Source organism: Crinia signifera, chromosome 3 (genome assembly GCF_055691185.1).
Source record: "Crinia signifera chromosome 3, ASM5569118v1, whole genome shotgun sequence".
In the NCBI taxonomy this organism is placed as follows: domain Eukaryota; kingdom Metazoa; phylum Chordata; class Amphibia; order Anura; family Myobatrachidae; genus Crinia; species Crinia signifera.
In genome coordinates, this window is record NC_139219.1 from 304,866,748 (window position 1) to 304,892,754 (window position 26,007).

At 45.1% G+C, this 26,007-nt stretch overlaps 1 protein-coding gene across 1 annotated transcript in view; it reads right to left on the bottom strand.

The window, feature by feature from the left end:
* The window catches only part of NBAS (NBAS subunit of NRZ tethering complex), a 540,465-nt gene that overhangs the window by 435,195 nt on the left and 79,263 nt on the right, over positions 1 to 26,007 (bottom strand). Inside the window, exons 13-16 of the mRNA XM_083178566.1 lie at positions 23,437 to 23,500; positions 15,309 to 15,502; positions 5,260 to 5,514; positions 3,812 to 3,937 (exon numbers count right to left, since the gene is read on the bottom strand). Coding sequence (XP_083034692.1) covers positions 3,812 to 3,937; positions 5,260 to 5,514; positions 15,309 to 15,502; positions 23,437 to 23,500 — 639 coding nt within the window. The remainder of the gene's footprint in view (positions 1 to 3,811; positions 3,938 to 5,259; positions 5,515 to 15,308; positions 15,503 to 23,436; positions 23,501 to 26,007) is intronic.

Genomic DNA, 26,007 nt, shown 5'->3' on the forward strand with positions numbered 1-26,007 from the left:
AAGCCAGAAGGGGTTTAGTCGCCAGGTGGCAGCACCCCTAGGCGGCAGAAGATCAAGGGTGATCGCTATAGGGGAGTGGTCTGATATCCCTCTCTGTAGGTATTCAATTGCCATCATTTTGTGTCTGGAGAGACAAGCGCCAGGTCTATTCTGGAGAATGCCTGATGTCCCGCAGAGTAACAGGAGAACTGTATTTGCTTTGGATGTCTAAATCTCCAAGCATCGACCAAATTAAGCTTGTTAAGAAGTTTTGCAAACGGGGCAGGGGCAGCGGGGTGTGTAGGGCGTTCTGGGCCTGATAGTTTGTCCAGGTGTTTATCTAAGATATTATTAAAGTCCCCTATAGAAACGATTGGAGCTGATTGGAAAGAGGCTAGGAACGTTACCGCCTTCCTGAGCACCTCATTGCTGTAGGGGGGGGGGGGGATATATATAGCAAGTAGGTTCATAAGGGTATGGTTAATGTGTGCCCTCAAGAAGATATATCTACCGTATTGATCTATTTGATGGTGAGTGAGGTGGAAATTAATGGTTTTCTTGACCAAAATAGATACGCCCCTAGCATTGTGCGAAAAGGTAGAGTGGAACATGTGCATTATAGTGCCATTTATACTATATTTAGTCTTTGGATTTCTGAGACCCAAGTGCATGATTTTGCATTTTTTGGCATTAAACTGTAGTTGCCATGCTCTTGACCATTCCTCTAATCTACCTAGATCCTCACTTATTTGTTTTACCCCTCCTGGTGTGTCAACCCTGTTGTATACCTTTGTGTCATCTGCAAAAAGGCACATTTTACCCTCAATTCCATTTGCAATATCACCAATAAAGATATTTAAAAGCACCGGTCCAAGTACAAATCCTGGGGTACTCCACTTGTAACCTTTCCCTCCTTTGACTGTACTCCGTTTACTACAACTCTCTGTTTTCTATCCTGCAACCACGCTCTTATCCATTCAACTATCTTAGAATCCAATCCCAAGCTTTCAAGTTTATTTAACAGTCTGCGATGTGGGACAGTGTCAAAAGCTTTACTAAAGTCTAGATAAGCTACATCTACAGCCCCACCTTGATCTATTACTTTAGTCACCCATTCAAAAAAGTCAATAAGATTTGTTTGACATGATCTTCCCCCAGTAAACCCATGCTGTTTTGGATCCTGTAAATTGCTGGTTTTGAGATATTCTACAACTCTTTGTTTTAAGAGTGTTTCCATCAATTTCCCTACTACCGATGTAAGGCTCACTGGTCGATAGTTGCTTACCTCTTCCTTGCTTCCACTTTTGTGCAGTGGGACTACATTTGCTGTTTTCCAGTCCTCTGGGATTACTCCAGTAGCTAGTGACTGGTTGAATAATTATGTTATTGGTTTTACAAGCTGCCCTTTAAGCTCTTTTAGTATCCTTGGATGTATCCCATCTGGCCCCATTGATTTATCCACTTTCAGTTTTGAGAGTTCTGTGAGGACTTTCTCCTCTGTAAATGTACTTGTCTCTCCCTCAGTTTTCTGACTATACTTGCAACTTAACTGTGGCCCCTTCCCCTCTCTTTCAGCAGTGAATACTGAGCAGAAATAATTATTAATATTATCTGCTATTACATTGTCCCCCTCCAAAAAACGTCCACTCTCTGTCTTCAGTCTAATTATTCCACTTTTTGTTTTTCTCCTTTCACTTATATACCTAAAAATAGTTTCCCCCCCTTTACCCACTGACTGGGCCATTTTCTCTTCAGCCTGTGCTTTTGCACATCTGATTACCTTCTTAGCCTCCTTCTGTCTAACAAGATACACCTCTTTGTCCTCTTTCTTCATTTTTGCTTTCACAATACTTGCTACTTCTTTTGCAAACCACAATGGCTTTCTTTTTATTGTGTTTTTCCTAACTCTTTTGACACAAAGTCCTGTTGCTTTTAGAATTGCACTTTTTAATTTTTCCCACTTATCCTGCACTCCTTCCAAGTTCCTCCACTCTGCCAAAGAATCCCTTACAGAGTTTACCATCTCTACAAAATCAGCCTTCCTAAAATCTAACACCTTAGTTTTTGTGTGCGATGAGTCAGTCTCTGTCTTTATTTTGAACCATACTGCTTGATGGTCACTGGATCCCAGATTTTCACCCACATTTATGTCAGATATATACATACAGGGGAGTCAACAGCAGTGTAGACCCCTGGGCATAGCAATGTATTGGGGCCCCTACAGATCCTCCAGCGTTAGGAGAAGCTTTGATGTCCCGCGGTTGGTAGGGGTATTATATCAACCGCTCAGCATGTAGGGCCTGGATCAGGAATTTCCACTAATTACCCCTTTACTGCACAGATGGTGGAAGATGAGGTGGAAGAAGGGGGCATAGGGCTGAATGAAGGGGCCCTGATACATAACTTCCAGGGTGGCAGAGGATGTTTAATATGCAGAGGAGGGGTGTATAGTGGAGTGGGTTTATTATTCATAATTTTCTGGTGGGAGAACAGCTTGCTTGACTGCAGATATCTAAATTTTTCGGAAATAGATTTCTTAGATTTTAATGGAATTAAAAACGAGAGAATCCCACCTACCAAATGGTATTGGGGACTAGGGGATCAGAGTTCAGGAGGCAGAGCCAGGGCTATTTTTGTGCAGGCTCCAGCAGGAACTGAGGCCCTTATTCTAGTTCACTCTTTCTGACAAAATATTTCTTAGATGGACAAAACCATGTGCACTGCAGGTGAGGCAGGTGTAAAAAAAACCCCACCCAAATCTAATTATCTCTGCACAAGTAACACCTGCCTCACCTGCAGTGCACATGGTTTTGTCCATCTAATAAATATTTTGTCTGAAAGAGTGAACTAGAATAAGGGCCTCAGTTCCTGCTGGAGCCTGCACAAAAATAGCCCTGGGCAGAGCAATCTGCCAACGAGAATATAAAACTACATACCAGGTGTGTGGAGCTGGCGCAGTAACCAGCTGCTGGAAGGCTGATATCTCTGGTTCTGGGAACAGTAGAGACAAGCTGCTAGTGTCCATCAAAGGGGGAGAGCCCCAGTTTTTGGAATATACCCTCAGAAAAACTTTAAGTCAGACAGAACTTGAAATATATGACTGGGAAGAGCAATTAAACAGGCTTGGATGGGGACCACTGCTTTGAAGTCAGATATCTCCAGTTTTCCAAGGGCCAAATTCTTGAACCCATGAAAATAGGGGACCCTCAGCTTTCAACCTAGGGCCCTTAGACTGATGCCTGGTTTAGAGTATATTGTGAACATTTTCCTCAACTTTGCTACTTATTCCTGAATTGCGCATCTTATTGTTCAATGATAAACATGTTTAAAGATCCATATTCCCCGATAGGGAACGAAAATGGTTGGGATTGAGAAAGTTAATGTCATGGAAGGTGGAGCTTGCCTTTATACTTTTTGATAAACTTAGAATCAGAAGAAAAATGCATAGAATAGGGCACACAACTGCCGAATATATTCCACAACACTTCCACACATGAGTGGGTCTGAGGTTATGGGAAATGCAGATTACAGACCTGTTTTCGTGCACAATTCTAGCCATAAAAAAATGGTAAAATCCCCACAATAGACACGAGTGGAAATGAAGACTAAAGATTACATTCAGCCTAGAGATGTGCAGGTCCGGATTTACCCAGATCTCATAACGGGATCTTATTGGCTATCGGCTGTCACTTTTTTTACTCCAAAACATGTGACAGCTGGATAGCCAATAAGATCCCGCTTTGAGATCAGTGTAAATTCGGACCTGCACAATTCATTCCCTTCTCAACCATGCTTAATCTAAACCACGCACATTATCTGTACAGTAACCTACCAGGTAGTCCTGAATTGTTGCGATGTTAACAGCCGACTTTCTCCACTGTCTCTGATAAACCAGATCGGTGTCCAGTCCATAGGCGTGTGCCAAGGACAAGGCCTCGCCATACTCTTCATTCTCAATCTGCAGAAAGAGAAACATAGGCCACACCCTTATCTCCAAGTTTCTCCAACATCCCCATCGTCTGGCTTATAGAGGAATCGTCATCATTTTCATTGGCCAAATATAAAATAAATAAACTAAATCATCCTCTGCTTTCCCCCAGAAGAGTAGTTAAAGTCACAACATCCTGGGCTATGGCCCTGATTCCCCACTGCCAGCCCGCTGCCCTCCCATCTGCACACTCTATGCTACACATTGGTACAAAGCGCTTACATTAAAGCTTAGGAAAGCAGCAACAGAGCGCAATTCAACAGTGCAATTAACATACTAACCACAAATTAGCATGTCATTAGAATACTTGCCCCACCCCTGCTGGGACGTTTTACAGGGCTCAGGGGTAGATTTATTAAGCTTGGTGAAGTGATAAAGTGTCTGTTCTTTATCACCGGCCAATCAGCTCCGACCTGACATTTTTCAAACCAAGCCTGTAACTTCACAGTAAGGAGCTGATTGGCCGGTGATAAAGCACCAGGCACTTTATCACTTCACCATTGTTCTGGATTAAGGCATAAAACACCTCCTTTCTGCCTCAAGGGGGACCGTTTCTTTTTGAACCAAAAATACAAACAAACTGTAGTCGCCAGGTGGACGCGCATTGGGTCGGCGCCTGAAAGTTGACAGGGCGTAGGTCGACACCTGAAAAAGGTCGACGTGCCTAAGGTCTACAGAGTGGAACGGTCAACACAAGCATTAGGTCGACTGTGTGGAAAGTCGACAGTCAAAAGGTCGACATGAGTTTTTCACACTTTTTATTTTGAGCCGACATGTGCCGACATGCGGTATTTCATGCCCTACCATCCATTACGGCATGGCTGGAGAACAACATAGTGTGCCGACTGCTGCGATGCACTGTGCCCGAAGCATGCGAGGGGACACAGTACACTAACACAGTGTGTGTTGACTATGTCGACATTTGGGAGGAAAAAAACATGAAAAATTCATGTCAACCTTTTGACTGTCGACCTTCTCATTGTCGACCTTTCGACCCTGCTGACCTTAGCCCTGTCGACATTCAGTGGTTGACGAAATGCATGTATACCCAGTCCATGGTCTGCATTTCCTAGGAGGGGGGGAGGCGTCTGTACATAGTATAAAGATCCTCTGATGGCTATTACAGCTGCACAGCCATCTCCATCTGCTGTGTAATTGTAATCAACTTGGACATACAGAATTAAAGACTTCAACAATATCTTATCATATTCAAAGCCGGTGCCAGATTTAAAAAATATAATATAATCTGAGCACTACATATCATTTCCTATGACCATATAACAGCAGCGCACCTTCCTCTGGTAGAGTTCCTCTGGCGTTGTGGACCTCAGACTCACTAGCCGATAGGTCTTTGTAATGGTGCGCTGGCGTTTGCGAGGAGGGGCGAAGCGCTCCATTTCGGTAACGAAGTAAAGCCCCTGCTTAATATAAGCAAAGTATCTGGCTTTGGCCGACATCTCGTCTTCGCAGTCGGAGTCCTCGTCCCCGTACTCCTCACCGGTTCTGCTCTCAAGGCGCGACCTCTTCGGAGCGAGTTTTACTTCGCACTGGAAACACACAAGTAACCAAAATAGAAATAAGTACTTGACTAGGAATAGGAGATATATATATATATATATAGTCCAGGAGGAAGCTATCACCCTAGGTAGGCAGAAGACTTCCAACACGGCACTCCAGGGACTTTTTAGTGAGCAAACAAATTTTTATTTAACACAACGTTTTGAGACCCTGAGTCTTGTAGTCAGGTGTATGATGACGACGGGACTCAGGGTCTCGAAACATTGTGTTAAATAAAAATTTGTTTGCTCACTAACCAGTCCCTGGAGTGCAGTGTTGGAAGTCTTCTGCCTACCTAGGGTGATAGCTTCCTCCTTAGAAACATTTTTAAACAGATTTAGGTATTTTATATAAAAATCTATTCCCATTCTCTTATTTTAGTTATTAGGCATTAGTCGTCTTTTTAGTGACTGTTTACCCACATGCATAAGTAACCGTATAATACTGTATGTGCACTTTATAATATATATTGCAATATATGCATTTTATATGTGGGGAATTCCTCTAGAACTAAGGGGAGATCCTCCAGCAACAAAAATGGAGGATTTGCGGCGCTTCCACTATGGTCCGCCGTCTGCGATATGGAGTGATGGAGGGTCAGCACTGTGTCTGGACAATACCGCACCCTCCAGTGTCGTGGATAGCCCTCCCGTGTGGGAACGATTGCAAACAAGCCTTTTGTTTTTATGTAAATATCGGAGCTATACAGCGGTAATGGCTGTGCGCTCCACGGAAATGGCTGTGCGTTCCACAGCCGTCATTTGTTCAATGAGGATTCTATCAAAGATGGGCGTGCGTGTCACGGACCAGGAAATCGCTAGCGGAAGTGAGTTGAATGCGCCGAGGCCTCCGGAACCGGGTTTTCGGCGCAGGGGGCACTTTTTAGCGCAATTAACAGTACTATAAATATGGGCATTAGGACATGTTATGTTTATGCTCCTGAGGAAGTCCAGGTGAAAACTGAATGACGAAACGCATTGAGCAGAGGGGGGGATGCAGCAGGCACCCCGTGATTATATGCTTTGGCCGAAAGCATCACAGATAAGCCTCATTTGTTTTTAATATTGTACAGGTATTTGCTTTTTGTCACTTAGCAATTAAAAATTGTGTATTACAATATCACGCTAGGATCTCAATTATTATATATTTTTTTGTTTGTTTCTATCCTCTTCACTTGGTATATACCGGATGACTGGAGAGGGGGAGACTTTTCTTTGACGGACTCATTGGAGTGATCACACAAGTTTAATATGAAGTGGTTGGAAACCACTATACATGGTACACCTTTTAAATTTGGGGTGATAAATATCATTGGTGGAGGTGTAGTGTGTACACCATTGTAAATACTACACTAGGAGGCACTTTTTTTCACTCTATATGTATATATCCATCGCCATCACACCACAGCACAAGTCCAGCTATACCACAACTGTGAGGAAAGTACATATAGAGGACATGTTGTCTACAGAGGAGTATCATCTTTTGTTTTTACTTTGGTAACCTGCCTATAGTGGGAGACATTGAGTGAGTTCTGTATGCATTGGCATCTATAGAAAGACTGCAATCAGGAACTCCACCTACTGGCTAAAGGTCCATACACACTGGGCGACTATGCCCAGCGTGTATGGACAGCGATGATGTAATCGCTGGGGGAAAGCCGCTCAGTGCATACACACTGAGCGGCTTTCCCCCGGCCCGGCGCTGATGGAAGGGGGAGGACGGTGTTGCATAGCGGATCACTATGGTATAACCAGCAGATGAACGGCTTTCCCGGCGATGTTGCGGGAGCGCGCAGCAGTGCTCATCGTCCGGCCATACACACTGGACAGCTTTGAGCTGAAAGCAGCTCAAACCTGCTGTTTTGAGCGACTTTCAGCTCACAGTCGCTCAGTGCGTATGGGCCTTAAGACAAATGACTGCATCCACAATAACAGGTCAGCAGGTCGGTGTTTGTGAACCACAAGTCGGCTGATATGGGTGTGGTATGCTGGGACAACAGTTTGGATTCAGACGGTCAGTATACAGACATCGGAATCCCGAGTGCAGGGGCTCCGACAGGGGGACAAGCGCAAAGAAGCAGCCCCCTGCAGACGCGCTGTGCTCACCACAGATTTTATTCTCCCTCTGTGGACTCCCACGAGGGAGAATACCCCCTTTTATCCCCCCTGCTTTTCCTCCACACTTTTATATAATGTTAGATATCACAATTTAGACCTAAAAGTTCTGTATTAGTGGACATTCCAGACTTTGGGTACAGTAACTGACTCAGCCCTGATTGCTCCCCTGTAAAGTTGTCTTTGAGTAGATCGCTGCCGCATAAACAGTCAGACAGAAATTGCAAAGCAGCAATCAACTCTGAATCAGGCACTTCATATGGTTGTGATATAAACCTTAATAAAAGTATACTGCATAAAAAAAAAAAAATAAATCGGTGATTGCATAGTTTGTGTCCTACTACCACTACTAGTTGTGTTTACTTACAAATTAAAATTTTTCCAAGGTTTTAGTTAATGTCTATAAAGCAATCACCAAACACATAAGAAACTTGAGGCGTATTATAGAATTGTACATGATCTATTTTCTCCTGTATAGCATTTGGCCGCGCTGAGCTGTTTTTCACACATCTGATTAATGACATCGCTCCGTTTACAAATGACAGCTCGCCTACTGCTACACCAAATATCAAGTGTCTAATCCAGCGTAAAGGTCTCTGTGTGCTGTAATTATTTCCTGCAAATGCTATCTGTCCCCGTTCCATGATGCAGGTAGGAGACGCGCGCTGCGACGAGTGTTCCCATTCCAATTACAGCACTAAACGCTGAATTTCCAGAGGACACAATTAAATATGATAATTGTACACTCAGAGATACAATTATATTATGGTAGAGTCAGGTATCGCCCAAAGAAAATCTTCATGAATTAGGATGCCCCAATATTTGTTTTCCCTGTGCATGGCTGACAAAAGCAATTTGCAGATTCCTCTTTATCTCCAATACGCTTCTATAGAACTAAGGTGAAGATGTATCAAACCTTCTCATTAGGACTAGTGGAGAGGCAATCAACCAGGTTCAACGGATATTTGGCTGATAGCTTCTAGATAGAAAGTCAATAGGTCAACACCAAAAGGTCAACGTTATCGTAAAGGTGCCCATACACGTTGCGATTTTAAGAATCAGAATCATCTTTATTGGCCAGGTATACTTGGAATTTTTTGTGGTAACAGTGCAGCATCAATCAGGGAACACAAAGGGGGTGGGAAGAGAGGCATAAACATACATCACATACATTTCACATGTATCTAGAAAAGTTTGAGTTAGTATTTAGTATTTGGTATGTTCAATACGGTTTAGTTGGTGGACAGCTATTGGGAAGAAGCCTTTTGTAGTTCTTGTCGTCTTTGCTGGGATGGACCTAAAACGTCTGCCTGACGGAAGGGGTTCAAACAGGTTGTGGCCAGGGTGTAGCTTGTCCGCCAAGATCTTTCCTGCACGCTTATTGACCCTGGCTAGGTATAGTTCTTGGACAGTGGGGAGCTCCGCCCCAATGATCTTTTCTGCCATCCTCACCACTCTTTGCAACATGCGATTTGAACTGTTAAAGTCCCCGCAGGTACAATATTGTATAGCACAAAAAGTATCTGCAGGCAGTACCATTTTGTGCTACATCGCATCGCATCAGTTTTGTAGTACCTGCGATGCGATGTCCATTAGGTAACTATAAAATTTTAAAAAAATTAAAAAGAGGCTACAATCGCATCACACCCGCACAGTACAGTACAGTACATCGCATCGCCCTACAAGTGCCAAAATCGCACGGCACAAATGAAGTTCAAAACGCACAGAACACATACCGCAACGTGTATGGATGCACCTTAAGCTTGCAGCAGGGCCCTCTTACCTCCAAGGCTGTCTGTTGTTACCCGGTTTGTTTGATCTCTGTCTACTATTGTAAACGGAATCTGCTGCGCTATATAAGAAACTGTCAATGACAATAGTCGACACGTAAAAAAAAAAAAAAAGGCCGAAACTGGTTTTTCATGTATTTTTTTTTTTACGTCAATTTTTGGAACTTGAACATCCACATGGGCTTCGATTAGGAGCTCAGCGGCGGCAAAGCAAGGTACCTGCTACACTAACTGGGGGAACACATGCTCAGGTGTCAACAAAACAAACATGAAAAACTCACTTTGATCTTTTCATGTGTCAACAGTTTCCATGCCAACATTTTGCTTGTGTCAACCTACAAATTGTAGATCTTTCATTCCTGAACCACTTCTAAAAGGTATCTACAATAGTGATGGCTACGGTACAATTTGATACTGTGCAGATTGCTATGGCAATTAATCCCCCCCAGTAAATTAGCCCTATATCTGCAGATATATGCAACCAAGATCTCTGTATTATCTGATTATTATATGTATATTTCTGTTTTTTTCCCCCCAGTAAATACCCTGAACCTGTGTCTTGAGGGCTGAATTTGGGTACCACTGACATACAGTATTGTACTGTAGCATATTTGGTCACAATAAGTGCATGACTGCACAGTAAGCCTGTCGACCGATTGCATGTTGACATTTTGGGGTAGACCTATTACTAACTGTCTTTCTAGACACTGTAGATCTATCAACCAAAATCACGACGCAGTAACCCAATGGGTACGCCACAGTAAAGCCCGATGCCCAAAGAGAGGGGCTGCTGAGTGAGATGGGCATCACTGGGAAGAATACATTTTCCTAATATTGAATCATTATTCTGGAGGAAGACAACTACAGATCTAGAAAAGTACAAAATCCAAAATATTACTAGTGGTCCTGTAAAAATGTAGGTGTATAAAACAAATCAAAACCAACAAAAATCAATATATTAAAATCAACGAATGTCCGAATGGCAAAATGAGCATGTACAGCGCAGCAGGAGAAGCTGGTGAGAGGCTGTGCGCTTACTCATAGCCCGACCATGCAGATTCAGCACAGCACTATGATTAAGAACGCAGTGAGGGAAATGACAGCTCTCTGTTTGGCTGTATGTAGGTCTTTCTACCACCTGTTGGATTATACCACACGAGTGCTGTCCATGGTGACAAGAACGCAGTCTGAAGACTATGTTGATAATACAAAGAAAAGGTGGGTTTGTAGTTGTTGCTGCTGGGGCAGCATGCTGGGGATTGTAGTTCCATGAGAGCTGTACAATAGCAGGTTGGCTGTAATTGCTATGGGTAGGGTAGAGGTAGGGATAAAGGTCATATCCTATCAGATCCATTCTATTGATTTCTCTTAGTCGCGGACCCTGAGTATCAGTGGCAGAAGTACCATGTATGCAGCAAGTGCAGTGCCCCGGGTGCCCCTGAGAACTAAAGGGGCCCACTGCTGTCTCTGTCACTCTCTGCGTCTCCCTGTCAACCACTGCCGGTTGTGTTATGGCGCCTACACACGGGGAGATGGGCAATGCTAGATCGCTCATCTCCCCGTGTGTAGGTGCCATAACACACTTGTACGCTGGAGCATAAGCCGCAATATATACTGTAGTCCGTAAAAGACCCAAGAAAGAGGTGACCGTAATAAAGCAGAAGGTAATGGGTCAAGGTGGACAGATGGACACGATGGGGTGGTCAGCAGTAAAGCAAGAGGACTGAAGACCCTGCTCGTGGGAGCTACAATCTAAGGGGGAGGTGATGAGATAGAGGGGTGTGGGGAAGGGGCCATGACTTTGGAGGAAAGCTGATGGGCTTTAAGGAAATGTGAACGTATGAAGAGTATCTGCAGCCTAGCACTCTGGAGGAGAGTCTGATTGGGTGAGAAGCAGCACAGGAGACGTCCTGGAATCGGCAGTATGGACAGATGATGAACCGGGAAGAGCGGCAGCAGTAGCTGGCAGAGCAGGGAAAATGCTTAGGGAGATAAGGATGAGCTGTAGTAAGGAGGATGTAGTAAGAGAATATCAGTTCTGATTGCATTGCGAGTGAGAAAGGTTCTGCTCCTGGAGATATTGGAAAGTGGAAGCAACAGGGCTGGTATCCCGCTGTCTGCACATACCAACAACCGCCTACTGTACACTAATCTAACCGGTTGGTTGGTTGCCATCCTGCAATGAACTCCTGCAACTAGCTTTGTCCGCTGGCCATTCACAAGCTGATTGGGCGTGTGGGGGTGGAAACCGGACAGCTTTTAGAAGTGGCAAGAAAAACGCTGGAGGTGCCAGAAAAAAATGCTATGAGTGTCGTGGAAAACGCAGGTGTGTCAGGCCGGCTTAGGGGAGAGTGTGATGTCAGCGTCAGCCTGGATGTTGATGTGTTTCATCGCAACGCAGAGGAAGTCTCATGCTACGCGGAACCCACCATGACTTGTACCCTAGGTAAAAACTATTTAATGGCAAGTTACCAAGGTTTAAGGACATATTCGCACAGGTGCAAACGAATGTGCACCTGTACACATCCATGCGTACAGCAAGCCAGGATTTCACTGGAGCAGAGCGGTGGCTTAACTGATCGCAGCATTACCCCCTATGTTCAGGATGCTGAGCGGCTTGATAGGAATCCTTCTGATAGAGAAGGCACAGATGTAGCTAAAACTGGAACAGCTAGTGTATCATTTTAGCAGTACAGTTACTGAACAGTGAATCAGTAAGGCAAGCTGAACTGGACTCAGATACTAAACCGGACTGGAACTGGAACCAGATATTGAACAGACCAAGACCCGAATACTGGACTGGAACCAGAAAGTTTAGCGGAATGGTAGAGCTTAGCCGGAGCGCGGAAGCAGCGAGCTTAGCCGGAGCGCGGAAGCAGACAGCTTATCCAGAGCGGAACCAGGGACCTAATGTGAAGTGGGACCAGTGTGCTGCTGACTGCTGGGACTAAACAAGGGCTTAGTCAGCGGACTGCACAGGACCAGTCTGGCATCTGGAACAGTAATATTGCCTTGACAATCCATATATGCTCCTAGAAGTTCTCTCATAGGGCTGGCAGTTCTCCAACTGAACGCCGAGGTCAACTGAGCAGGGATAGCACTGGGGGGTAGATGTATGAAGCAGTGATAAGCGAGGAGAAGTGATAAAGTGCCTGGTACTTTATCACCGGCCAATCAGCTCCTGACTGTCCCTTTTTAAACAAAGCCTATAACTTAACAGTCAGGAGCTAATTGCACCAGGCACTTTATCACTGATTTATACATGTACCGCTGAGGGAATCGGGACATCTGTCAGAATGAACTTAGGTCTACAGTCATTAGGTCGACCCCACTAGGTCGACTGGCAGGAAGGTCGACCTGACTTAAGGTCGACATGGGCCAAGGTCGACATGACTTAAGGTTGAATTTTCATAAAGGTCGACATGAGGAAGGTCGACTGGTCATAAGGTCGACATGGGTTTTTCACTTTTTTTATCCGAATGTCGACACAGTCGACATGGACACAGTTGGCAATGAGAATCGGACCCTCGCATCGCTCGCTTTGCTCGCAATGCTTCGGGCACGGTGCCTCGCTGCGCTCGGCACACTATTTTATTCTCCCACCACGCCCTAGTGGATGGTAGGGCATGAAATACCGCCTGTCGGCACATGTCGGCTCAAAAAACAGTGAAAAACCCATGTCGACCTTATGACCAGTCGACCTTCCTCATGTCGACCTTTATGCAAATTCGACCTTAAGTCATGTCGACCTTGGCCCATGTCGACCTTAAGTCAGGTCGACCTTCCTGCCAGTCGACCTAGTGGGGTCGACCTAATGACTGTAGACCTAAGTTCATTCTAATAGATGACCGCATCCCCCGCTGAGTGGCTGAATGAGGACAGGATTTGGAAGGAACGTTGGTGTGGAGATCTCCATGGTGAGACACTGGCAGCGACTACAGATCTTTATTGAAAGCAGGAGAAACAGAGAAGGGGCAGGTAACGGACACCAGCATGCCACAAAGGTGTTAGTGCGTCAAGTGGACTTTAACTTACAACAATTAAATTGCTCCTTTCACCAACGCCTATTAGAAATAATCAGGCGATGGCTTATTCCAAGTGATCAATGGGGAATGTATATGTCACATTCCTAAAATGTGACAACTCTCAATTCCTGATTTAATTAGCAATCAGTATTGTTCTGTGCGGAGAACATCTAATATTTCATCACTGGTGTTATCAGAGCAGGCACTGAACACATGGGGCTAACCCATGTAAGCTGCAGGAAATCCATTGTTGGTTAACGACAATGGTTAACGAAGACCCAAAAAAAGAAAAAAAAATCCTCCAAAACACGCACGCAATAATTGTAATAAGCTTAAGTCTGGGGAAGAGGAGCGCTACCGCCGTTCTCAGGTTATTAAAATGACTGATTGCTGAAACAATTTACTTTCAATTTCCTTAAGCGGCGCATTGGGGTTAGAGTGCAGCAGGCAGACAAAGTGACACTCTATTATTTGCAATTTCTCCCCAGGATCTGCTTAGTTTTCTTTTAATGTTGTTCTCTTTTACACCACTACTATAATGTAGTGACTTCAGCTGTTAAATAAGCGCACGAGCTGATTTCCACACATTCCTTTCCGTTTAACCTGGGCAGTTAGACAAAAAAAAAATATACATTTAAATGTACAGTGTAGACCTCCTATTTATATAATGGACCAATCCGTTCATATGAAAGCAGTGACATCACTGTGGGGGGCGTGGCAATTTGTAATGGGTTTGAGCACATCCGTACAACAAGGCTTCCTCTGCATAATCCCAGGTTACACCCCAAGCTACAACAGGTGTAGTAGAGAGGGAAAAGAAAAAATAGTAGCGCTAGACAATAATACAATGTAAAAAAAAAAAAAATACGATTTAATTAACTGACATTTAGTAAACAGTAATGCAAAAGGATAAGTATTATAAAATGTAATAAACGTTGAATCATAGGCACCTAGAGCACTTTGCTAATTGGAGGTATGGTGATAAGGATCCGTTCCTATTTATATTGCCAGAGGATGCCCTTATATATTATATAATATCAGGAAAAGGGTCTCATTAGTTTGTAAGAGTGGATGTATATTTACAGTGGGTGTCCATTGGAGGAATTAATCCGAGTTCGATTGCATAGTAGCGATATCCTTCAAATGGCAATGGGAGAGATTCTTTTTAAACTCCGTACCAACTGTGGCTAAAGGGAAAAATACCAGTGGCGGCTGGTCTGGTTCCAAATAACAAAAAGCAAGGTGGCAGGTAGGTGGCTGGGTGCTCTGTACTGACACGTTTCGCTGTATCCAAGTACAGCTTTATCAAAGGATTCCTTTGATAAAGATGTACCTGGCTACAATGAAACGCATCAGCCCAGAGCACCCAGCCACCTACCTGCCACCTTGCTTTTTGTTATTTGGATCCAGACCAGCCGCCACCGGAATTTGTCACTTTATACAGCATTACTGTTTACTAAATGTCAATTTATTAAACCGTACTGTATGTTTTTTTTTTTATTTTATTGTCTAGCGCTACTATTTTTTTCTTCTTTTACCATTGTTAAAGGGACCTCTCACTCCCTTTATAGTAGCAGCTTCGCGACACACCCCATTTTTGTGCCCGATTGTGTTGTCTCGACAACCACACCTACACATTGTAGTAAAGAGAGATCAATACAAGGTGGACCCACACAATGCACTAAAACATATAGAACATTGTTCAACATTCTGCTGTGTCTAGAAAATAAGTGATCGATAAAGTTCCATTGTTTCAGACACATATACCACCAGAATACTGATATGAAAAACCATCTTCGTCTGCTCATTAAAATCATTATCCAATATTCGGGCCTCCCTCAGCCTCCAATGTTACCTCCAAGCTAAGGAATCCTCCATCATGGGCTGTGGTGACCTGCGGAGAGGGTTCAAACCATTCGCAGGATTTCCCCAGCAGGTTCTTTAATGTTCTTACAGAAGATACGGTCAAAGACCCGGAACAGCGAGCGAGGATCACAGCATTGTCCGCCCACCAATTTACATCCATCAGCGGATAATAGGATTCTTTATCTGTGCAAAGACATAAGACATCAATGCATTAGACGACAGAGTAGGAGTCCTGGAGACTATGCAGGAGGGTAGGGAATAGCTGTGGGCGTCTATGCACTGCTGGTAAGGATTTCTCTGACCAATTAGCGCCAATATTCCAATGTTTAAGCTTCACTCCGGCTTCTAGTAGGTTTCCTCTACACACAACGGAATATAGAGGTGGGAAGATTGCAGATGAAGTACAATAACATGCAAATACAAGGAACCAAGAGAAGAACATGATGCACATGGTCAATGTAATATCTGTCCTTCTTAATGTGTATAATCACAATGTCAACTAGGTAAACTATACCCTGGTGAGCTCTGATTGGGTGGGCTACGATGGCAGAGCGATAGGTACTGCTCGCCGTCGTAGCTCACCTAAACGGCATTGCATATACCCCATGGTGCTTTGCTTTCACTATAGGATTCTTTTATTTTTATTTTATTTTTCACCTGGACTTTTTACTGAATTGAGTAATAGGTGGAAAGGTTTTTGTAACATTCATTTAAATGTAACAATCAGTGATTTGTGGTTCTATGCTAAAAGGTCCTATTTCAACAAATTCGGCATTTTGTTAAAAGAATATACATGTTGGGGGGGGGGGGGGGATGTGAATACCTTTGCACGGTACTATTGCTGCAGCTGCAAAACCTTAGGCAGCAGAGGCCGCTTAGAGGGATGCAGTCAAAATCCCGACGGGTCAAAATCCCGAATGGGTCATAAAACCGACAAGGACAAAATATCGACATTTAAAATCCAAACAAAATGTACAGGTGAAACTATCAACATGACGTTGGGTCGACAGGTCGCGAGGTCGACATGGGTATTTTCACTGTTTTTTGATCCGACATGTGCCGACAGGCGGTATTTCATGCCCTACCACCCACTAGGGCGTGGTGAGAGAATAAAATAGTGTGCCGAGCGCAGCAAGGCACCGTGCCCGAAGCATAGCGAGCGAAGTGAGGGGCTGCGGTTCACCTCCAACTGTGTCCATGTCGACTGTGTCTACATCCGGGTCAAAAAACAGTGAAAAAACCCATGTCGACCTCGCAACCTGTCGACCCAAAGTCATGTTGACAGTTTCACCTGTACATTCTATATGTGGGTATTTTGACTGTCAGGATTTTAAATGTCGGGATTTTGTCCTTGTCGGTATTATGACCCATTCGGGATTTTGACAGTTGGGATTTCATACCGAATCCAGCTTAGAAGGGTATGATATCACATACTGTTACCAGAAGAGATGTTTAGGCTGACCCAGCTAGAACAGAGACCAACAGTACGAGCAGTAAGTGAAGAGACAGCCTCCGGCATCTGAATAATCTGGTGACCCATGTAGTAGTAAGATAGATGGAGATTTAGGTACTTGTGGAGTATCACGGCTCCCATCGTATGGCATCGTATGCCATATGTAGTGGCATACGATGTCATACGATGCGATACGATGTTTTACCGATTTTTGAGCCAAAATGGTCAAAAATCGGTAAAACATTGCATAACATCGTATGCCATATGTAGTGGCATACGATGTCATACGATGCGATACGATGTTTTACCGATTTTTTAGCAAAAATGGTGAAAAATCGGTAAAACATTGCATGGCATCGTATGCCATCGATGCGATACGATGTTTTACCGATTTTTGAGCATTTTAGCTCAAAAATCGTATGCGATCGGATTTGCTCAAAAATCGGTAAAACATCGTATCGCATCGTATGACATCGTATGCCACTACATATGGCATACGATGTTATGCGATGGCATACGATTTTTTAGCAAAAATAGTCAAAAATCGGTAAAACATCGCATCGCATCGTATGCCATCGTATGCCACATGCAATGCGATGCGATGCGATTTTTAGCATACGATCTACATACGATGCAGGTCGTGGGAGCCGTGATACTCCACAAGTACCGAGATTTATGTAACTCTCTAAAGAAGACAACTAGAGGTGTTGGACACTGCAGCCAATAAGCTCCTAGCTATCATTTCATAGAATGTACAAGAAAAATCATTTCTAGCATCGGTTGCTATGGGTGAACCAACAACTTGCCGTTTTTAGGTTTGATAAACCCCCTCATCCTCGGATGATCAGAAAAGACATTAGGGGAATAGCTGTGGGTACTGTACTTCTGCTCTATTCGGGCCTATTTACACAAAATGCCTCCTCTGCCAGATTAGCAAATCAGCTGTGTCCCCACAGACCCCATGAACTGCAGGAAACTCCCATGATGCATCACAGGGAAAGTTGAGGTGCATCCTGTTGTTTCCGGAGACTGAGATTTACGTTCATAGGTTTGAAGCTAGTATTACTTGTATGTTTGGTGCAAGTCTAGGACTGCCCCAAAGCACAGTGCTCGCAGGAGGATGCTATGCGGATGATGCAAACGTGTCACACACAGGACAAAAAGAATGGAAGGAGTTAGATATACACAAGCCTTGGAGGCAAGCCTGCTGCAGTCTGCAAGTGACAGAGAGGCTGGGAAAGGATTTATATCCCCACACTGACACAGCCATTGCTTCTGGCAAGCACTAAAACACAAGTGTGTATACAATCAATTATTGACGATTAATTGGTAATTAAGGGGGAGCTTTAGTGTTGCTGGTTTGTATTTGCAGTACAGATATGTTCTAGGTAAGCATTCCGTCAGCTCCGAGAGAGAGAGCGACGTATGGACACCAGCTCACCAATGTTACATGAGAGAGTATCCAATAAAGGGGTCACACAAGAAAGCTCAGCCTCAGAGCACAGTAACATGCCAATAGTAGATTCTGGGACATAAACAGTCACCCATCCATGGTATGGCTTAAGTTCATGTATACAGTCAACACCCTCATTTTTGGTGGATTTTTCGACCCTGGTTGTTCCGTTCACACAAAAAAAACTGCATCCAGGAGTGAACGGGCAGATGGCAGCAGCAGCAGAGTGCGCAGTGCAGCTGGGAGTGGGGGTGCGGCCTGTGCAGCAGGTCCTCTGACCGCCAAACTGTGCAGAGCCACACTCCATGGTTGGGAACAGCCAGGCAGAATCTTTGTGGGTGCTCATTGAGAGGGAAGCTTGCATTACTAAAGTGAAGCTTGATTACTTAAGTGAGTTGGAAACTGAAGCAGGTGAGTTATCTTGCATTCTGTCTGTCTTGTATTCTTCATCTGTCTTTCTATATAGAGACTGTAATTTTGAGGGAGAAATCTGAGTGTGATTTTGGTTGTGCCTGTATCTGTATAGTGTATTGTTACTAGGTGTGAACAGATACTAGGAGGAGGAGCTAAATCTAGGTGTCAAGGAAGATTAGGGGGAGGAGCTGAGTAACAGGGGCCTGACATACTATATAAGGAGGGGCAGAGCTCATTTGGGAGCGTGCTCATTGAGAGGGAAGCTTGCATTACTAAAGTGAGTTGGAAACTGAAGCAGGTGAGTTAGAATACTGAAAAAGGTGAGTTTGAACACAGTCTAAATTTTCATATTCTGTTTTATTGTAATATATTCATCTTCCTTCTATCCTATTGTAACCTGTTGCTCAATTTTGACATTTAAATTCATTGTATCTATATTTTTCCAACATTGTATGTCATTTTTACTCATTCACTATCATTTTCTCTTATCTTTGCCACACATTTATCGCACCCTGTTTCCCTCTTCACGCCTGCTCACATTTGCCTCACTTCTGACCTTCTCTGTTCCCTTCATCCTCTCACTTGTTGTTGTTTCATACTTAATTGGATTACTCAATCAACCTGATTTTACCCACTGGTCTCCTCTCTGACAGTAGTTCCTTGCCTGTTACCTTCTCTCTCACTCTGTTTTCTACCAAATTTACTACAGACGCTGTCTGTCCTCCCAAATCCCTCTGTCTGCTTTCACTAACCTACCCTCTCACCTTCGGTTCCTCATGGCTGTTAATCTCTCAACTTCACTTTCTCCAACTGCTCCTCCCCCCTCCCATCCCATACCTATCCTGACCACTCGCCCCCGCACCCCCACCCTCCCAATGACCCCCCCTCGCTTCTGCAATCCCAAAAACCTTATCCACATAAATACACAACCCACCCCCCCTCTTTCCTGTGCACTATGGAACGCCAGATCCATTTGCAACAAACTCCCTGCCATCCATGACCTATTCATCTCTAGAGCATTCCACCTCCTTGCTATCACCGAGACCTGGCTCTCCACCTCTGATTCTGTCTCTCCAGCTGCTCTCTCCCACGGTGGCCTCTCTTTCTCTCACACTCCCAGGCCTGACGGTCGCCAAGGTGGCGGTGTGGGTTTTCTCCTCTCAGCCTCATGCACCCACAGTGTCATTCACCCTGAACCCTCTCTCCTTTTCTCCTCCTTTGAGTCTCACTCTATCCGACTATACTACCCCTACCACCTCCGTGTCGCTGTAATCTACCGCCCCCCTGGCCCTATCTCCCAATTTCTTGACAACTTCGCCGCCTGGCTTCCACACTTCCTCTCCTCTGACCTGCCATCTGTCATTCTTGGTGACTTTAACATCCCCTTGGATAACCCCGCTGATCCTGGCACCTCCAAACTCCTCTCTCTCTGCTCCTCTCTTGGCCTATCTCAGTGGACTACCTCTCCCACCCACATCCAAGGACACTCCCTCGATCTCGTCTTCTCTCGCTCTTGTTCCCTTACTGACTACACTATCTCAGCTTTTCCTCTTTCTGACCATCACCTCATCTCCTTCTCTCTCACTGCTTCCCCCTCTCCCACCCCCCCTCCCAAGCGCATTGTCTCACGGCATAACGTCAACACACTTGATCTTGCTGCCTTCTCAAACACGCTGTGTCCTCTTCTCGCCCCAATCGCCCTCATGTCCTGCCCGAACCTCGCTGCCTCCCTCTATAATGACACCCTATCTTCGGCATTGGACTCTGCCTGCCCTCCCTCCTCTATCCCCCTTCGATGCTCCAACCCCCAACCGTGGCACTCACCTATCACCCGATTCCTTAAAAAGTGCTCTCGCACTGCTGAGCGCTTCTGGAAGAAATCACGCTCCCTTGCGGATTATCTCCATTTCAAATTCATTCTTTCCTCCTTCAGCTCTGCCCTTGCTCTGGCCAAGGAATCCTACTTTAAGTCCCTCATCCTTTCCCAATCATCCAATCCCCGCAGGCTCTTCGCCACCTTCAACTCCTTGCTCTCCCCCCCTCCTCCAGCTCTTCCGTCCTCCATCGTAGCCGCTGATTTTGCTACCTACTTTTCAACCAAAATCTCCTCTCTCAGGACTGCCATCACTGCTGCCATGACCTCACCCTCTCCCTCCTCCCCTCCTACATCTCCACTCCCCTCCTTCCAACCCCTGTCCTCATTTTACCCCACCACTGCTGCTGAAGTCCACTCTATCCTTCAATCCGCTTCTCCCTCCACCTGCCCGCTTGATCCTATCCCCTCCAATATTATCCGTCGTCTCAGTCCATCAGTCTGCTCTCACCTGGCTCACCTCTTTAATCTTTCCCTATCCTCTGGGATCTTCCCTTCCTCCTTCAAACACGCTCTTGTCTCCCCAATTCTCAAAAAAACAAATCTGGACCCCAACTCTCCATCCAACTACAGGCCCATCTCCCTCCTCCCTTTTGCCTCCAAACTCCTAGAACGTCTGACCTATAATCGTCTCCTAAGCCACCTTACTGCTAACTCCATTCTAGACCCCCTCCAATCCGGGTTCCGCCCTTTACATTCCACTGAAACTGCCCTGACAAAAGTCACTAACGATCTACTATCGGCTAAATCCAAAGGCCTCTTCTCTATCCTCATCCAGCTTGATCTGTCGGCTGCCTTTGACACTGTTGACCACCCTCTCCTGCTCAACACCCTCCGCTCCTTTGGCATCACTGGCACGGTCTTCTCCTGGTTCACCTCATACCTCTCCGATCGCTCCTTCTCCGTCTCCACTCCGAGCTCCTCCTCTCCTACTACCCCCCAGCCAGTCGGTGTTCCCCAAGGGTCAGTCCTTGGCCCTCTCCTCTTCTCCCTCTACACCACCTCTCTGGGCACCCTCATCAGCTCCTATGGTTTTCATTACCACCTTTATGCTGATGATACCCTAATCTATCTCTCCTCCCCCGACTTATCCCCATCACTTCTGTCCAAGGTCTCCGAATGCCTCACGGCCATCTCAGCCTGGATGACCCAACGCTTCCTGAAACTAAACATGGCTAAAACTGAACTTCTAATCTTCCATCCCCCGAACATCCCCTCTTCTCCCACTATCTCCATCAGCATTGGTGAAACCGAGATCACGTCCACCGACCAAACGCGCTGCCTCGGTGTCATCATTGACTCCTCCCTCTCTTTCACCCCCCACATTCGTGCTCTCTCACAGTCTTGCCGCTTTCACCTACGCAACATCTCACGCATCAGACCATTCCTCTCCACTGACGCGACCAAAATTCTCATTCACTCTCTTGTCATCTCCCGCCTTGACTACTGCAACATCCTTCTCTCTGGGCTACCTCTCACCCGCCTCGCACCTCTCCAATCCATTCTTAACGCTGCTGCTAGGCTCATCTTCCTCTCCCGCCGCTCTACCTCCGCCTCCCCCCTCTGTTTATCTCTTCACTGGCTCCCCATTCCTTTCCGAGTTCTCTTTAAACTCCTCACCACCACCTACAAGGCTCTCTCCTCCTCCACAGCTCCCTACCTCTCTTCACTGATCTCTATCCACACTCCCTCCCGTCCTCTTCGCTCCATCGCTGACCGCCGACTGACCTCTCACCTAATCACCTCCTCCCACTCCCGTGTCCAAGATTTCTCTCGCGCTGCCCCCCTGCACTGGAACAACCTCCCGCCACCCATCAGGCTATCTGATTCCCTTACCTCCTTCAAGCGCTCCCTCAAAACCCACTTTTTTCGACTAGCCTATCCCTCCTCCTAACCTCTTTTGATCCTCCTATCCTGCCTCCGTTCCCCTCCGTTCCTACTTATCCTATTGTATTTCGTTCGTCCACCCACCTATTTTTAGTATGTTAACTCTTATGAGCAGGGCCCTCCTTCCTCACGTACTCACCCTACCTCATTACCTCACCTGTGCTCCTGTCCTGTTCTTCCCTTCCTCTACTTCATCTTCGGTCTCCTTGACTATTTTGACACCTACTTCTGAACTGATGCTGATTTTAGTTCTACCAGCTATACCCCTATTTATACTGTATCTTTCTACACACCCTGTACGTTACCTTGTAATTTTTTTTTTTTTGTTTGCTATGTACGGCGCTGCGGACACTTTGTGGCGCCTTATAAATAAACGTACTACTACTACTACTACCCGGCATTACACTTACATTACATGTGCATTCTAATCCCGACATCCCGAGATTGAAATCCTGGCAATTTTGGGGCCAAATCCCGCTGATCCCGATCCAGGATTGGTCACCCTAATCATAATGGTCTGTAAAGTTTACCTTATATAGGAAATATAATCTTTTTATATACAATATTTATTTGAATTTATATAACAAATGTGAGAGACGCTGGCATTTTGAGCAGATATTGTGAACATCTCACAGAGATGTTGGCACTAAAAGGGTTAATAACTGGTAAACAGTGACCAGTCTTTGTCTCACGGCAAGACTGTCCAGGTATGGAGCAGGCTGTAGGGAGGAAGCCAGCGGAATACTCTCCCTTAATGATAGGTCCCCAGTAACAAACAATGACATTTGAATGCATTCATCTGGGGATAGAGAAAGACTGTCCAAATTACAGGGAATTTCACAATGGAGAATCAAGGGGGGGGGGGGGAGGGAGGGGGAGGTAGTGACTTGCGTGCCTATATGTTTGGCATGGGAAAAGTCTACAGAACAATATCACAAAATGATCACATCCTTCAAAGAATCCAATTTTCTCTAGGGTCAATACAGTTTCAAGAACTCTATTCTAGAAAAAGCCAAAGTACTTAAAGTCTAATATACCTTTCATCTTCTTCCTTTTCTCCACAGAAGTCTGCCAATCAGGGTTGATCTCATCATACCCGGGCTAAAGGGAAAAAAACCACAGAGCCAAATGAGGAAAGACAGAAAATGAGGACGAGATCGTTGTTGAACATTTATGCTGTACTGTATCATTTCAACATAGTAGACTCAATCTGTAATACAGTAGATGTGATCGGGAGGGAATGCCTAGCCAATGAGCCACGTACGGATATCTTCTCATACACACTTGCTGCAGACGCACAAATCCGCCCTTCTCAGAGAGCCAGGTGCAGCTCGGTCTGTACGTAGCATCTTATTTGCTCGAATATGCAACTTAGTCACAACGCAAAGCCATGCAAGGGGATGTGGTTCACTTAGACGGTGTCCATGACGTGAAAACCTCATTTCAACATTTTGACTGTGGACCTTCTCATTGCCAACTTAATGCTTCTGTCGATCTTCCAACCCTGTTGACCTACAGATGAAGAGCGTCTCATGCTTGCGGGTCCTGGCGATTCTGTCGGCAACCGCCAGGACCCGCCATTAGAAGACACGTGCCCCGTTCCATCTGAGCCCACCGCTGCTCTTCCCGTCGGTGCCCGCATCCCCCCTAACCCTGCCAGTCTACATGAAGCGGATACGTGCAGGGATTCTTCTCCCCATCGAGGACGCTCTCACCAGCTCAGGGGATCTGGTGAGAGAGCTGGCGCTGAATGACAAGCGCTCCATCTGTATACTCGTATACTTGTTTGTGACGGTCTAAATCTGGGTACAAAGTGCAATGAGCAGCAGCCGTAGCCACTAAACCCTGTGGTGTTTCATCAGTGACTTTGTACATATTTAAAAGTACAGTAATTCCTGTATGGTTAAATTAACATCCCGGTGTCCCTGGTACAAATGAACCAGAGTTTCACTGGCCCTGCTGTGCATATAAGACTACTTTAAATAAAAAACCTCTACAGCGCTCGGCGCAGCTCTCTAGGTTCAGGCGTATTGCGCTGCACAATGTGTATTGAGGTCATGTGTATAAGGACACCTGTATATATTGAACAATGGTGTAAAGTTCAGCATATGGGCAATATCTCTCTGGGCAGTCCATTCACAGCATATGTTCACGCATTCTTCAGAGTCAGCAATGCTGTCCGATTAATTCAAAGACCTAAATCTAAAAGAGTGTTGGAGGGAAGGAATTATGTAATTAGAGTGCTCAGCGTCCCATCCAGTACCCACTATTTTTAAATAGAACCCTATTGCTAAATATTTTTTTTTCCTTCATTTTTCTATTTCCGGAGCTGGTGGCTATAAAGGTCGCCATACTGTACATCAAAAAGACCTGCTTATTACAATCATGATTGTGTGCAACTTTCCATTCAATCCCCGTCAGTCCTTGGTGGTTTTTGGACAGCAATGTACTAACAATCCGTCATACAATCCAGCTGCTGCATGATTGTATGACTCAAGTCATTTAAATAGGGGGCTGGTCTACTAGGATCAAAAGGATAGTGTCCTAGTTTTTTAATAATTTACAGGTTGCCAGCAACTATCAGTCTGCTCACATCTGCTGCGCTACTCCATCATTAAATAGCCCGAATGCAGCAATCCTCTGAAAACTGCTTTCAGAGTAGTGACAGAATTGAGCAAAAGGACCTCCACCGCTCTCTTTAGCCACCCGTCCGTCTGCCACTTGGAAACTCCTGCGGCTCCCAGCGTCTTCACTGCCACGGGCCACCCGGAGGTTGCACCTCTCTTCATTGCTAGGCACATGCAATCTGCTCCCAATCCCAACTGATTGGACATGCAGCACGTCAGATCAGAGGGCCGATCCTCCAACCTCCCGAGTCCGACACTGCATGATTGTGTGCACGCAATCTGCATACAATCCATCATAAAATCCCTCGAGATTGTATGATTGGGTACATTGTCTTTCAGGTGTATGGGGGCCTTAACACTGTATAGATGTGTCCACGTACATATAGTCTCCTTTCTTGTTAAACAGCACTTCCATGCCATGGCGGGACTCGGTAGCAACGGGCGTCTTTTTTTGCAACCTTTTCCATTAAATAGCTTCTTATTTGCAGAACGAAGAAAAATAGGATGCACAAGCAGCTTCTGCTGGTTAAAATTATATGCAGCTACTAATCTGGGGATTTACAGTGGGATCGGAACAAAATGTCTTATTATTAATCATGCAGTCTTACCCACACCAAGCAATACAATGGTTTTCAAGTAAGAGGAGAGAACTTTTTAACATTTGAATAACCAAATTTCCCAATGCCCTTTAGGAATAATGGTATTAGTTTTACATATACTGTATAATGGAAAAATCACTGTCTATGGGGAACCTATGTGCAGGTGGAAGAGGAGAAGTACAGTCAGTGACGATCGGGTGAACTTTGTTGGACAATAGTGGAATATATTTCCTCAAGTGTGGGTTTATATAAGTGGAGATTCCAGCTATTTTCTCCAAGAAGTGCTAGATAAATGATAAGTACAATCTGATTGGTTGGTCAACATCTCTGCTTCTATAAACCAGGTGGGACAGATATAATGTGCAGAGAGAGTAGATTTGGG